The 16,578-nt window shown below is 37.5% G+C and overlaps 1 protein-coding gene across 7 annotated transcripts in view; it reads right to left on the bottom strand.

Moving 5' to 3' along the window:
* mapk10 (mitogen-activated protein kinase 10) overlaps nt 1-16,578 on the bottom strand; it is a 39,102-nt gene continuing 22,524 nt past the window's right edge. For 4 of the 7 annotated variants that reach the window (XM_028026184.1, XM_028026186.1, XM_028026185.1 and 1 more), the window contains 10 exons: nt 14,915-15,044; nt 14,411-14,469; nt 13,915-14,053; nt 12,451-12,616; nt 11,890-11,961; nt 8,324-8,506; nt 5,191-5,315; nt 4,963-5,026; nt 4,639-4,716; nt 1-1,588 (listed from right to left, as the gene is read on the bottom strand). In XM_028026184.1, coding sequence (XP_027881985.1) covers nt 1,446-1,588; nt 4,639-4,716; nt 4,963-5,026; nt 5,191-5,315; nt 8,324-8,506; nt 11,890-11,961; nt 12,451-12,616; nt 13,915-14,053; nt 14,411-14,469; nt 14,915-15,044 — 1,159 coding nt within the window. In that variant the 3' untranslated portion in view covers nt 1-1,445. Of the gene's footprint in view, nt 1,594-4,608; nt 4,717-4,962; nt 5,027-5,190; nt 5,316-8,323; nt 8,507-11,889; nt 11,962-12,450; nt 12,617-13,914; nt 14,054-14,410; nt 14,470-14,914; nt 15,045-16,578 lie in introns of all 7 variants that reach the window. The other 3 variants (XM_028026190.1, XM_028026188.1, XM_028026189.1) reach the window with 3 other exon arrangements.

Genomic DNA, 16,578 nt, shown 5'->3' on the forward strand with positions numbered 1-16,578 from the left:
TATTCAGATTCCTCCCACTGGTATAAATAAATAGATGAGCCATCCAGTCAGGAATTGTGGCAGTTGAATCCTAACCAGCTGCCTCTTTAGAGTATGATTGTGTAGCGTGCGGTAACAATAAGAGCGTGTTTATTTGTCAGGTGAAGTCACAGCTTCAAAGTTAACACTCCTTGTTTGACCATAAACCTCTGCACTGTTTCACCTTTGTCTCATTGAATGGTGTTTAAGGAGTCAAATATTTGGAAGAAGCCTCTCTGTGGTTGAACCACAGTGAAACATTTCCACTTCTTTCAACCATGACGGTTTATACAGTGACATGCAACGCCGTGGGTCAGCCCATGGGGTGGTGGTGACGATGGGACCGTTTGTACACCACCAGGGGAAAAAGCATGGAGATTATGACCAGTGCAAATGATTTCTGAGAACACTGACCATTTCAATCCTGATTTTACCATCTTTTCAGCTTGCCCGTGTTTCACAGACACACCCCTGTCCTACTGAGACCAGACCCCGCCTTCTAATGTCTGTGGTGGAGTTAGTTTACATATCACATGAATATAAGTCACTGTACAGACTGGTTTTTTTCTCTCTCTAGCATACAGTGCGATTTGCGCAGTTTTAATCTAATCATGCACAACTACGGCGATAGGCAGAGGGGCAACTGAGGTGGAGAGAAGTAATGTGGCAAGGTGAGCGCTAGTCAGGCAAAGAACAAAAAAACAAGACAAAAAAAACTCCCAGTGTACTGGCCTTCAGTCCCAAATCTGTCTGCCCTTCAGCTGTACAGAATTACAATATTTACAAGTAGTTGTGGGTGAGAGCGACTGCACATTCCCTGAAGATGTACAAAATCCAGTAAACAGTACAGGCAAAGTTACATTTCAAAACTCATGTTGGGTGGGAGTGACTCAGGAAATGAGTTGAGGTTCAGAGTTGAATGCAGAAAAAAGGGACATTTCTTTTGTAACCAAAAGCGATGAAGACAATGGCAGCCCACCTTGCCACAACGATTAGCCACAGATGCTTGTGGAAGTAATTAGGAGGAACCAGCAGCCGGCCAAAATGCATTTTACAGGAGGCGCAGGGTTTTTTGTTTGGATGCCATATACAAGACATGTGTGGGCGTGTATGTGTGCGTGTTTCAGGAGTGAGGGGTTATAAGCAAAGCAACTAGAGGATCAGTAACATATATCTCAGCTCATTATCTTCAGTTTAATGCCACTGCTGCGTTTTGAATGACAATGCGCAGGCTTTGGGTTTCATCATGTCAGACTGTTTCAATAGTTTATGTTTTTGTTCAGAATATATTCATTTTGATCTTTCTTTTTTCTTTTTTTTTTTTAATTTTTGCTTTATTTTTTTAAACCTCGATTCAATTTCGTCGGTCATATCTGTTGGGTTCTTCACCTTCGGAAGAACATGGGGTTGCGCAGGCAGGCGGATAGTCACCTGCAGCACCCCAGGGGTCCCGTGGAGGTCTCCAGGCTGCTGTCAGTGTCTGAAGCCAGGGTCTGGTCGGTGGACATGGAGGAGATGTCGTTGATAGAGGAGGAGGGAGGGAGGCTCTCGCTGCTGTTCACGGCTGCACCTGTGCTACGGGAATCAACAGCAGCAGGAGGGTTAAAACGTAAAAGAGTTCTGATGGGGGCAGGTTAATAAAAAATTATATATAGCCAGAAGATACAGTTTGCAAGCACGGACAGCACAGGGGGGATGGATGCTGAGTAAAGTTGAGTTGCATTGCTGGGACAGAGATAACGACATTATTAACATCCGCTAAGAGGAAAGAGTCACAACTGCAGCTCTGATCAGATGTTCCCAAGGAGCCTTTGGAGGCATGAAGGTCAAGTTTGTTTATTGATGCATTTGAACAGTTTTTATGCCAGGATAAACAGCTAATACAGCAAACAGCATGAGTGATTTTTAACAACAAGAATGAGGTGCAGACGTTTAAATTTATTGTGGCGCAAAATCAAAATTACACATTCAAGTTCAAATATAAACTATCAACCAGAACAAAGCAAAAAGGTTATTGATTGCTACAAGTGTGTGTGGGTTCTCTGCAACTCTTGAAGAGGCTTCTGATCCAGCATAGATTTTGAGAAAATCCACATTATATTAAAAATGCTGCACCCAATTCCTGTTTTTAAAAATGACTGGAGTTGTATGTCTTAGCATTATTGCAGCCTGAAAAAAAAAAAGAATAGTTCAAACCCCCAAGTTATTATGACATTCATGTCTATAAAGATTGTATCCGAGCATCTGACCAGAAGTATACAGTGAGTGTGATGAGGCGAGAGTGATTAAGATTTGGGTTGTGTGGGTACTAAATGAAAGGCTATTAAAGGCTCCCCGCATTATTTAGGCGGCAGCTGTTGTAATCATTCACATGGTATCAATAAGCTCTTTCATAGCTCTCTCTGCATTCCTTGATTTATGTCATCATTAAACACTGCTGCGCTGGCACAATTCATGTCAGTTCATTTGGAAGTTATTAAAAGAGTTTCCCAATTTTCTTTTATTGACAATTTCATGAAGTTAGAATCAGTCAGCAGCAAACTTTCGGAGACCCCATGAGAGGTCTCTCAGTTTTACCTGCTATTCTGTCGTTTCATCATTATCACAGATTAAGTGATGAAATTAAGGATATCACAGAATGATCCATTTTCAGAAATGGGAACTGAGTTCATGTCACAGCACTTGCAGCTCTGCTGGTAATGACGCCATGGATGAGATAAATCGATTTATTTCCATCAATGACTGATAATATGGAACCGGTGAGCTTTTCTTTTAGACACGCCACCAAACTGTGAGCCTTAGGAGGCTGTTTCTTTCCACATATACATAACATGTTTTACAACATGTTGAATGCAGCATTTCAGGAACACAGTTTGAACTTTTTCTTGATTGTATTTCTTTCTATGCTAGTGATATGGAACAAAGTTTTCTAGTCTGTTGGCTTGTAGTAGACAATTAATACAGATAGAGTAGATTTTATCTGCAGCAGTTTCCACTGGGATCTTAAAAGGAATAGATCAATATAGTGTAGATCCAGAAAATCAAAAAGAATATTTAAATTATGTATTAAAAAAAAAAAGATTCAGTCTGCTTTTTTATTGATTTTATTTCAAAGCACATAGATAATTTAATAACCTATATGAAACCAGCAATTGGAGCTGTGCCTTCTGAAATCGTTATACTTTTGCACATATAGATGCTGGTGTAGGTTCGTCACTTGGAAGCACTCCAGAGTCTATTACCTTGAACAAAAATTGATGTTTTCTTGACAAGAAAGATATTTCAAACAGGAATATGCCAATGGATGTGTGCAGGTTGTCGGCAACAGAAAAAAAGGCAGTGAGCGCCTTTACTATTCCAAATGGTTCTTTATGCTTCAAATCTGAGTGAGCTTTATGGAAAAAGTGGAAGAAGAGAATAGAGCTCTTCTTCTCACTCACCAAAAACTGTGTTGAGAAAACGTTTAGATGATTTTGAAACAACTGGAAATTCAGCTGTATTCTCAACTACCTAATATTCACTAATTTTTTTCATGCTCTCTTACATATTTCTTGACTTAAAACATCAAAAAAAATTTAAGTATTGTGAGCTACAAACCTATGACTGTAAAACTTATCATATTAACATACAGGTGGAAAGTGATTTGAGCATAATTCTGATTTGTGTCATGTTAGCAAAAAAAAAACGAATTACAAAACAAATTTAAAACAGTATTAAGGATATTGTGTTTTTAACTTCTGACCAGGGCACCATGTGCTCTCTGCTCCTCTACCTTCCTGCTGCAGTGAAATAGTGCTGCCTGCAGTTCCTGCACTGCGTCTGATATGCTCAACATCAGACACTACAGAGCGGCCAATCTGCTTAATTGCAACAAGCTGCAACACAGGAAAGGGTGGATATTGTGTACTAGTGGGGAATAAAAAAAATAAGATACAGAGAGCAAAAAAAAAAGAGATTGCAAAATGCTATCTCTCTTCTTGCAATGACAGAATTAAATATAACAAAGTTTAGGTGCTGTTTAAATGACTAAATGCAAATGATGGACAGACTTTATATGTTTTTATAGTCTGAGGAAATTTATTGTACTTTACATGCACCCTTTTTAGTTACTCTTTCTTATCAGCATGCTGCTGTAACCATGATACATCTGTTTCGTTCACTAAATTTACATAGGAGTGTGACTGGATTATTAGTGCATCAACATGACTCTTTGCTGCCACTCTGTGGTGGAAAATGTGGACAGCACTCGCTCTCATTTCATGAATAACTCTAGAGGCTTACAATGTCAGCTGAAAACTGACATTTGCAAAGGAAACCACACAGCCCAAACCTCAAATCGTGACACATTTATATGCACAAATACAAACATTCACACATTTTTTTTTATCAGATATTTTGTGTACCAGAAGGCACATTTAACAGTAGCAGATTTTGTTCCATTTATCAAATAAAATAAAATTTAAAAAACACCCACTATATTAAACAACACTTAATCAGAGATGCAAGAGACATAGACACATGGTCAACAGCACAATGGGAATCTGTATTTACAAGGGAAAACTCCATTAAGGTTATAGTAAATTCACTTACAGAGCGATTAGGCTTATGCACTGAGAGTACCTGAAGGTGAAGGCTGTCCCTTCACAACGCCATTCTTCGTTCTTTCCTCAAAGTTCATCACCTCTTTGTAGATTAGTTCTGGCAAAAATAGAAGAGTCAGTAAAATGCAAACGGTGGCCAAACTTCACTTTTCATTATCCGTGTGAGAAACGTGACACGGCAGAGACAACGGTGGTTTGTGTATTTTGAAACTGGAAAACAAAAGCACAGGCATTTCTCGATGCGCTGTTAAACCCTACATTTCCTAATTAATACACAGATTAACTAGACTCATGCAATGTTGACATTTAGCTTGCAGTGTTGGTTAAAACAGACTATTCTTACCTTTCCACTCATCTATAGAGTGTTCTCGTTCATCCAGCTGCTTGTCATAAATCTGAGGTGGAGGCTAAAGTAAAAAGCAGGGAGCACAGGAAGATATTTAGATGAACATGTATGTGTCACATATAAAAAGCAAAACTGGGTAGTGTTTGATCAAACACAAATGGACAGGGCTGAGTTTCAACTACACACACATACACCCCCCCCCACGCACGCACACCGCCTACTCACCGCCTCCACCTCAGCTGGATCGTACCACACGTTGATGTAGGGGTGCTGTAAGGCCTCGTCCACTGATATCCGCTTAGCAGGGTCGATGATCAGCATCTTAGACAGCAGGTCTCTGGCCTGGCTTGCTGGAGTCGAAAGACAAAACACAAAAGCACCCAGCTGATTTCACACGGACAAGAAAGTATCGCTCTGCACTTCACATGTGAAAGGGAAGATTGAGACAAAACAAATCAGGAGGGGAAAAGATGAGCTATAATTAAAAACAGAAAGTTATCAGAGGTAATTTTCATCTTACAGAAACTCATCATGGCTGGATGGTAATGATAAACACTCCGGCTTCAGACAAATGACTTTAAATTAAGATTAAAATGAGGCATGAAACAGTTATCCAAACACTGCGTGCACCACCAAATTCAATACTGTGAGGAGGAAAGAAGAATGACCATGAAATTTAAAGAACTGGACAGTAATGCAAGCCTAAGATTCTGGTAAATTATAGTTCTTAATTAAGTGCAATGTTAAATATCAGTATGCGACAACTAAACATCGATTAGTGTCATTTGATCATTGTAGATCTGCCCTCATTTCCTTTATATTACAAATATTTCTCATTTTAGATTATTCACTCTTCTTTTTATGGTTTAAGGTGGCCCCAGTGGTTCTATGGTGATAATTCTCAGGAAATACTTATGAAGCTGAAATCAGGTGAGTAGAAGGAGGTTGAAGAAGAGCAAATGCAAAAGCTACCCTTCATAATAAATGTATTAAGATCTATAAATCTAGAGAATATCTCAGTTCGTTTTTGATAAAATCACTTCCTTTTAAATGTACTAAATGTGCAAAAGCATTTAGCAGACCTTTGTCCTAAAAGGTTGCAGGATGGAATATTTTTTAGGCTTTCAGCTGTTTGGAATAAACAAGGATGAAATAAGCTGCGGAAATAAATAAGGACATATCCATGTTGCTCCACCTTTAATCTCATATTCCTCTGATTTGTTCTCTTCTTACCGCACAAATAAATGTATTCTTTCCAGTTTGGATATATTCTTTCAATGCACTCTAGGGGCAAATTTTCCTCCTCTTGAGAAAGTCCCCTTGAACTGATTTGCCACAGCTCCACAGCAGCTATGGAGCAGAGACTACAGTTTGAAAAGAGAAACGGAAAAATGGAGAATGGATTCTTCTCTTATCAGTAACAAAAACAGATCAAATCTGTGGAGCGACTCCTATATGGGCTCCTCTCCTATACATCCTCCTCTCACAGTTAGAGACTGTCTGTCAGTCTCTAACAAATATAAGATCCAAAGCACAGCGAGTGTTTCCCTCCTTTCTTCAACCTGCTTTCACACCTTCCCACTGTGCCTCTCTGGGTGATTTTCCTTTAACTTCGTCACCTCAGCAGCCCGCAACCCGCATACAAAACTGGTTCATGACAATTGAACAACTCTGGAGCTTTGATGTGGGAACACACAAAAAGAGGAGTTTTCTGTCTCTGGTAAAATGGATGTTCTGTTTCCTGCTTTCTCAGCTGGGAGAGCAAAATAAGGTGCACAGGGTTGATCATATCCAGAAGCAGAGTTAAGTGGGAGCTCTGATTGGGATTTCAGTCCTCAGCTCTGAATTTTAACAAGGAAGCTAAAAGGCAACAACTCAGTCACTCTAGCAGGGTTGGAAAATCTTGGGGTTGCTTTAGATTTTTATGGGGAATTGGACTTTTTTAGTTGACAGGATTTATTTATTTATTTATTTGACTCGGTGTTTGGGGGATAATAGGAAATGGGAGTTTCTGTCCAAACAGCAAGATGTTTATACCTATCTTAGAATGTGATATAGTTTGCCTAAATTACCTGATAATTCCTTAATATTCTAAAAAAAAAATATTTAAAAAATTGGTAACACTTTATTTGAAGGGGTGTGCATAAGGCTGACATTACACAGTCATAAACATGACATAGCAACAGTAATAAACATGAAGGAGTCTTCATGGATGTTTATGACTGTTGTCATGAAGTGTCTTTCGGTAAATAATGAGACTTTTAATCAAAAGAAGCATTAAAAGTGCATTGCAAGTGTCAACTTAGCAATATTTGGTAAATAATTACATTTCTATGCAAAGTTGCATTAAAACATACATTGAAAGTCAATTAAAAGAGTCAACTTTGCATTAAGTGTCATTATTTACCGAATGACACTTCATGACAACAGTCTTAAACATTCATAAAGACTCCTGTATGTTTATGACAGTGCTCTGTCAGTCCTGTGCACACCCCTTCAAAAAAGGTATTACCAACTTTTTAAATTTGGATTATTTACAAAGTCCCCAAAAGTGTATTTGGAGATTTAAAGGCTCCTTTGTAATTCCTTTATTTCTCATACAAAAAGTTTGGAGATTGTGTAGAACAGTTCTGAAGTCCTTACACTGGCTCCCTGTAGCTCAGAGAACAGACTTTAAATAATTTTATTTGTTTCTAAATCACTGAACAGCATAGCACCAAAATGAAAGATCGGTTGTTGTTGTTGCAATCTTCCAGACCGCTCAGGTCTTCTGATTCTACTCTGAATCCCATCAAACATGGAGAATCATCATTCAGTTTTTATGCTCCACTAATCTGGGACAAACTTATAGAATACTGCAAAACAGCCGAAACCCAGAGTTTCTTCAAAAACAAAGCTAAGAAAACCCGCAACTGTTCAGAACTGCCTTTGATTAATAACAATTGGAACATGAATCAATCTATTTAATGAATATTTGCTTCATGATTTTGATGATAGCATGTTTATTGCTTGCTTCATAGTTGGCTACTGTATTATGTTTTTATGTTGTAAAACACTTTAAACTGCCTTGTTGCTGAAATGTGATGTACAAATAAGCTTGACTAGGAAAATATTTATGGTAAAATCAGCATCAAATTTTTTATTTATTTTTTTAAATTATTACTCAGGTGTTTTACTGCTCCTATTAACCATGATGGCAGGAATAAATAAAGAGCTGACAAAGATACTGTATATCGTCAGAGTTAATGCCTTTTTTGACCCCACATAATAATTCATCTAAATAATCAAGTCAAAATAAATCCATTTCATTAACAGGCATCTTTGGAGCATCCCGCCAACATAAAACCTTGGCTCTCACCTTTGAGTTTGTTGTGCTCAGAGTCAGCAGGGAAAAGGCAGTCGGGGAAGAGCTTGGGGAAAGTGAGGCCCGCGTACTTTGGCCGGTTCTCCACGTAGTTCCTCACCGTGGGCTGCAGCTTCTTCATGAACTCTGGAGAGGGCGTGCCCAGCTGCTCTATCACCTTGTTCCACTGGTCAATGTCTGGCGTGGCAGGTCAAGGTTAAAGGAAACTCACCTGGAATATGTAGCATCGTATCATCTCACAGAATGTTAGGGAGATATTATGTCATAATATTCCTGAAAAGGCAGTTTAAAAAAATTAATAAATAAGAAATTCAGTTGTGTATTGTTTATATAGACACAAATCTGGTGAAGAGACTTTCTGATGAGACAGTTGTGGATCATGAGCGGTATCCTTACTGTTTCTTTTTTACCAACAAATATGTTGCATCATTCTGCCAGCTACTGCTTTATTTAGCTGGGAGTCCTCATAGCAATACCTCTTCACTGTCACCATTACACATTGAGTGAGAGCCAGTAAAGTCCCATTTTTCCATCTCTCACAGCTTTAATCCATATTCCTCCTTGCTACAGGTTTGGATTTAGTCAAACAGCCTGAGGTGTCTTTTTTTTTTTTTTCCTCAGCTTGTCAAAAATGCTTCCAGGCTTCCATATGAATCAGAGAGAGGAGGTGGAAGGATACGGTCAGACCCAGGAAATAGAACCGTCTCTCTTATCACCTCTCCAAAGATGCAGCCCACTGACCACATGTCCACTGGTGTCACACACACACACAAAATCACGTAAGCTGTGATGTTCCAAGATATCTTTGCTGTTTCCAGTAACTACTGAAGTTGGAAACCTCGTAATTCCTCTTGCATTTTGATCATCTTTATACTTTTAGAGAATTTTTTTTTTTGTAGTTTTCAGTAAAACTTGAAGGATTAAAAATACAGTATCAGCAGCAGTGTGAGTGATTATTAGTGGGATTGGTCCGATGATGATGCTTGTACATGTTCATTGACCTTTTCGAGCAGCTTTAAACTCACCCTACGCCCCTAGAGAAATACATTTTTAAAAATCTAAACAGAGAGCAGAGTATAACACAATCAAAATATCAATTGATGATCATCTGATGTCTGCCTATTAACACAAGTGCATCAAACTTTATATACTTCTGCAATTAAACAGTCTACCTTAAATAATAACCTTCAGATTCTCTTTGGCATTGCTGCTACAATCGTTTAACATTAAACAACCACTAACCTTGTGGCCTACAGAATCGTGACTTATCTCAGTGGACAGATTGCTGCACTCCATCATCATTTGTTGGACAAAGCACAGGGTTGACCTCAAATCTCAAGGTCAGTATACTTTAGGTCAATAGCGTTAAATATGAGACACCAATCCACCACTGAGAAATGAGCTGAAAATTAACTGAATTTTGTCTGAGCGCACATTGATTCGCAGTAAAAAGAAAACTGATGATGGGGGCAGATACAGATGACAACAATTTCAGTAAAAGCCGAGACAGAAGGGATGAGAAGTTGCTGAGCTCATTGCAGGGTTTTCTCGCTGTTCAGCTCATTAATCTTCCAGGAGCTGCATGTACAAGGCCGCAGAGTGAGGAATCCCCCCAACACCTGATGTCTGATGGCCATTAAGCTACATTAAGTCACCATTTTAAATAGTGAACATGGTCATTTTTTTCATGTTGTCAAAATGTGACACAAATATACAAAAAAAAAAAAAACTATTCCTGAAGCATTTCGACATGCTTAATGTATCCACTCACATCTGAAGTCCTGTGGAGGTGTCTGGGTTGATTTGTTTTACTATCAAACATAATGCTGCAAACACTGCAGCACAACCAGAGTCACAATGGTTACTGTCAAAAACATCCTAACATCCTGTATGCTGCAACTGTTTATGACACATATGGCTCATGATTTTCTTCTTTAAGCCATAATAAATCAGAAAGTTGTCTAACTTATTAGGAGCATATGTTTTGAGTGGAGGCAAAGAGGAAGTTATTTGTCCAAGGCTTCAACAACCTCATGAGCCTTTTGTCACAAATGATATTTGAAGCACAAAGATATTTAAACGCCATCTGCAGACATGAAACTGTTGTTCAGGCAGCATGCTGCATGTGGAAATAACCCAACTTCAGAGCAGTTGTTTGTTAAGTAGCCATTATAAAATGTAGGGTTGTCTTTTTTTTCTGTAGTTACTTTTGAACTTTAAATATCTTATCTTTGTAGTGTATTTAATAAGTGCAGGTCTAGCAAACTATGGTATTCATTTGTTATTTATGTTTTACACAGTGTCCCAACTTCATTGGAATTGGGGTTGGAGAAATGCTGGAATTATTCAGATGCATGAATCTTCTGAGAATGCATCATAAAATATTCATGTTGTAAGCATACATCCTCTTCACAATGTCACGTAATTTAAACTATGCAATGACTAACAGATGCTCAAACTGAGTAAGCGAATGCTGTGACTCTCATCTCTAGGCTCTCATAGATGGCAAGATGTCCTTCATATGTTCACACATTTGCCATGGAATAAAAAAACCATAACATGAGGACTATTTAGCAAAAATACTGACATTCATTCTCACTGCAAGTACACACACTTAGTTGCACTCTAAAACACACAGAGCACATTTTAAATATTCAGAGACAAGCAGAGAAATATGTATTTGCCAGGAGATGTTTGAATTAAAAGTCAACACATATGAAGAGGAAGTACTACTAAAAGAAATGTTGGAACTACAAAGAATAAACATGTTATACAATGTTGGTCAAATATGAGTGGTTTTAGTGCACCTCTGTGACATACAGCAAAAATCAGGTCTACTACTCCAGTAAAAAATCATGAAAATAATATTAAAAATGAAGTCTTATTTGCATCAAATGCTTTAGATTAAGCCTATTCCAAGTTTTCACTCCTAATAGCAACATAACTTAATATATTTTAGTGGGAATTGCGATGCTGTGAATTAATAAAGATGCAGGTTTTTCATTCTGTTTGACAAGCAGAACTCAGAGTGTGGCAGCCATTGTAAGTCAAGAACAAGGCAGTGCAAAAACTCAAATATATCTGACCATATCCCTGTAAATTGTTTTTTGTCTTTTTTTTTCAGTATTATTTTGGCATATTTGCCTTTAATGAAGCATTTAAAATGTGTCGTACTCTGAAAGAAATCCTTGCATTTCTGTTGGTTATTTTCAGCCTTTTAAGATTGTTTGTGTTGATTAAACAACAAAAAAATAATAATAATTCTATAACTTCTTATTACAAAACTAAATCAAGAAGGTATCAGTGAAAATGTGTTGCAGTTCACTGTTTTTCCAGTGCAATACTGTAGATAGATGGGTTTTTTTCAAGGCACTGTCTAATTCAGCTGTGATATTTACTTTTTAGAGCAGTCTTCTCTAAGTATTTTGAAATGAGGTCAGTTCATTATAAAACTTAATGTGTGTCGTTTTCAAAGCTATCTTAAAAAAATTTAACTAAAAATTAAATAACTCTATTGGGGTACCATCACACAATCTCTCTCTCTGTATTAGTAAGGATACAATCCCGGCCAGGGAAAAGGATTTTGTGGCGCACCATTTCTCCCATGATGCACCCCACCGACCAAATATCCACTGCACACAAAGAGGTGAAGGTGGCACACAGAGGGAGCAAAGGGAAAGAGGGGGGGGAAACAAAGGTTAGAGTAGTCTACAGTGATTAGCAGATTATTCAATAGGTGAGAAGCATGTTACAACTCAACATGCACACAAAAGATAAAGAGCTGAATAGTGAATAGTGAAAAAGAAAGCTGAGCATTAGAAGGACTGATTATCTAAAGGAAACTCAAAGCCCACAGGCTGTCATTTTAAGTTAGAAGTGTGACTAATGAATCATAGCAAGGCTGGCATTCAGTCATGTGTCTTGATGTTCTGAGGGCTTTTAATCAATGACTCACTGCGCCAGCACTTCAGCTCTACTGCAATTCAACCAGAATCACGTCTTTGCCTTTGCAATGATTAAGCTGATCAGCTGCAGGTGCTGGACTCTCTAAACTTTCATTTGGAGCTGTCTGACAGAGATCTGTGACTCTACAAACACACCCTGTCATTGGCGAAGCTCACCATTTTCTTTGTATCCCATTCCCAGGATGACCTCTGGGGCTCTGTAGTATCGCGTCACCACATATGGGGTCATCATGAAACTAGTGCCCGCGGTTCTAGCCAGACCGAAGTCCAGGATCTTCAGGGTGCAATCAGACTTTACCACTATATTGCTTGGTTTGAGATCCTAGAGAGAAAAAAAATTATGTGCAATCTTTAAATTACTGAACATTATATTTCCTATTGTAGAGGAGCTGCAAAAGCCAATGTGAGATCGACACGAGTCCTCTCTAATCTAAGAGAGGGCTAATCAGAAAGAAGTATTTTTTCGTCTGTACAAATTAAACACCATTTTGTTTGTTTAGATAATGAAAATATGTGAAATTAAACAAAAACTACTTACATATGTGAATGTATTTTGTGTTGTTGCAAAAGGCCCTAATTTGTATTATTCTAGTTCTTTAAAGGAAAGAAAAAGCAAATGCTGATTTATGCTGGGTCACAACTGGACGTTTTTGACCTTGCAACAGACCAACACAAAACAAGCAAATATATATTATTTTAAATGTACAATATATCTTATTTGGAAATCTGAAAATAATATTTTATTAAAACTACAACAAACTATATTTAGTGTTAGTACAATGGATCTTCTGTTATAAAATTGTCATAAATTTTATTTGACAAATTATTAATTTGTCCTATTTTTCAATACTTTTGTCTATATTAATTATCTTTATTCTGTTTGTTTTTCCAAACAGCTGAACCAGTATAATTAATACTTTTGTCTATATTAATTATCTTTATTCTGTTTGTTTTTCCAAAAAGAGTTTGTTCAGATCAGATTTTAAACCTGAATTCACTTCTTTTTTTTTTTAAACAAGTTGAATATTTTTCCTGTATATGTTATTGTGTTAATCGGTACTTCTTGATTTGTGAAATGATAAAAAAGATATGTACAATTTCCTATCTAAAAATTCTAAAACATAAATGTTCAACTTAGCAAATAAATAAAACGAAATCTCTCATTTGCTGTCAAAATATTGCTAATATTTATCAAGTGTATCTTTATACATCAGATTTTATTTAACCAAAAAAAAGATTTCCTCAAAGATCAAATATGGCATCTAAATTTCATCATTAAAACTTATTTTTATTTTTAAACCTTACCATTTAACCTATATTAATTTTGTTCCAGTTGGGCTGTCAGAGAAATGCTTCACTGAGATGTAGTAGCGAAAACAGGAAACACTGGATCCTATTTTACATTTCACACAACTTGGCTTATTTGCAGAGTCTGATCTGCTTTGAAAAGTAAATAGACTCTCATATTACAAACAATATGATCGCTGCCAAAATATTGTGCAAGCAGACTGCAGGCTTTGCTACTTTCAACAATTGATTATCGTGACAGATTTGGAAGCACACAATGCAAAGTTAACTTAACAGGTAGAGGTGGAAAAAATGCTCACTGTCTTCTCTTACCCTGTGAATAATGCCGGCTGAGTGCAGATGTTTGATACCACATAACATCTGGTAGAGCAGATAGGACATTCTCTCGTGGTCAAGCTCCATCTGAATCACCTGGCACAAATTGGCATCCATAAGCTCCATCACAAGGTACCTGGGAAAATGCCATGACCATTCAGTAAGTGATGACTTGTTTGACATTTGACGGGTTAGTTGTACGCAGACGTCAGGCATTTTAAATGTTTCTGCATGAACTACAACCAAAAAAAGCTGTTGTTGCATGAGACGTATAAATCCCAGAGTAGAGGAACTGTTCTAAAAACAAACATGCTCTCATTTATGAATCAGTACGAGAACATGACGCCTCTATCGGCTTTCCCTGACTACCCCCTAGCGGCTCTGCTCTAGCGATTGAGGAACACAAAATGGACACGAAATTTCCAACAAAACAGACGTTTTGTTATGTATATCAAAACAAAGATTAATAAAAAAAAAACAAAAAGGAACTCACACATCTTGGAATTCCTCTAATGATTTCTGTGGCGTGAAGACATTTAATAAACTGATTATCTGAAAGAGAGAAAATGCAGTCAGAGGATTATTATACAGGTAATCAAAAAGGGAAAATAAACTAACTGACTGAAAGTGACTGTGAGAAGATAATGACTGCTGAGAAGGACACTGGTGAGAGAGGACAAAATAGACTGAAGAGGTGGAATGGAGGCAAGAGAAGGGGATAAAGGCTGGTGACAGGAAACAAAGAGAGGGAGACAAAGTGTAGCAGTAGGGATTACAGTCATCCCTCCAAGTGCTCTTGGTTTCACTCTCTCTCACCAGTTTGCTGCAGGCACAGAGTTTAGCATGGTCACAACATTGCATGGGGGCTAGTGTGCACTTTGTAGCAGAGCGATTTGGCCAGAAATAGAATCTTTCTGACAGCAGATGTGTATTGTTTTTTTTTTTGCTTGTTTTTTACTTTCTTTGTCCCAATGCATAAAAAAAAACAATATCTCACATTTTTGTGATTGACACATTTCATGAGCACCAACTCCCGGTATGCCCTCTTGGCGTGGGTCTGGTTCTGGAAGGGTCTGCTCAGTTTCTTTATGGCTACATTCCTGTCCAGGACAGCATCATAGCCCGCACTGCAGAGACAGAGACAGAGAGAGAGGGAGAGGGAGAGAGAGAGGAAAAACACATAATCATCAGCATTCTTTCAGCATTCATAGCTGGATGGTTATCTGGGTGTATGTGGTTGCACCGTAATTGCAATTTGTAGCACAAGAGCAAATAGATGATTTTCTGCATGTTGAAGTTATCAATGTAAAGGAGACCCACAGACAGTTTCTTTCAAACATATTTACAGCTGAACCAGATATTTACATACAGTATACGAAAAATACAGAACAATTTAAATGGTTCACAAAGAAATCAGTTTGGCAAAGTAAAATGTATCCAGTAGGAAAATATGAGTCATAACTTGTTGCTTTGCTAGCACAGTGCAACCCTGACTCCAGAGACCTTTTATATTGGAGCTCCTTGCAGTCCTTTCTGTTGACTCTCAGAGAACAGGTGTGGAGAAAAATAAGGCATAAAAATGTCATTTGATATTCTGTATTTTTCCGTATCGCCCTTTGATGCTGTAAAGGGACTATCAGTGTATTTTCATGTTGTCGTGCAGAAGATGCTGTATGCAATGCGTTGTGGTTTTAAGTGTCTCTGTGGAGAATGCATATGATGGATTTATGAAAGCTTTTATCCAATAAGGATTTTAACAAGTCATCACTTTTCTAGATGAGTGAAAGGTGATGTCATGAATAGCTAAACTACTTAAAACCTTGATCCATCTTTAGGATTCCCATATGAAAGCATGAAAGCTCCGTCTAAATAAGTGCAAGGAAGTCTAATCCCAACATTAACATTTTGTGCAAAATATTGTATATGTTTGTAATATTGTCAGCTCCACCACAGTGGCCTTAATTGTTGTGGCTAATTAAAAAAAAAAAAAAAAAACTATGTCCTTTTTTTTTCCTATATTTTCAGTCATTAACACTATTTTGTTGATCTGTCTGATTTATTAGTTTTTAACCTGTTCACAATAAAAAATATATAATGTATTAACTGATTGGCTTATTCATGTCATGTAAGCCGCACAGAAAGCAGGTAAAACATTAGCCATAAAACTGTCTAATGTTCCAAGCAAAGAGCATTTTGAAGAAAGAGAACAATATTTTCTGTGCATTTTATCACCAACTAATGAACTGGAAACAATGAAACAGAAGTCGAATTAGCAGTGACTCATATTCAAACAGAGCAAACACAAGGTTAGTCTATGCTTTTGCAAACTGCTCTTCATTAAATCATTCTTTTAAAGTGGCAAGATATGATTTTTCTGTCTCCCTGTCTTTGATATGGCTGCCTGTCAGTGCTGATCTTTTTTGCTGTGTATAAAGCAGCTGATATACTAGCCTTCAAAGTGTTTGGCATTCAAACTATAAGTTTATAAAGTAGGCTTTTTTAGCCAAACTTTTAATTGGAACTGCAATGACATTTGTTGCAAGGTGAACACATGCTGCTCTGTATGCAAATGTGTTGAAGACTAGATGTTTATGTCCTCAAAATATCTGTCAATGTCCAGAAAAATGTACACTATGCATCTATTACATCATTAGTGAGTAA

This window comes from Xiphophorus couchianus, chromosome 8, assembly GCF_001444195.1.
Source record: "Xiphophorus couchianus chromosome 8, X_couchianus-1.0, whole genome shotgun sequence".
Lineage (NCBI taxonomy): Eukaryota > Metazoa > Chordata > Actinopteri > Cyprinodontiformes > Poeciliidae > Xiphophorus > Xiphophorus couchianus.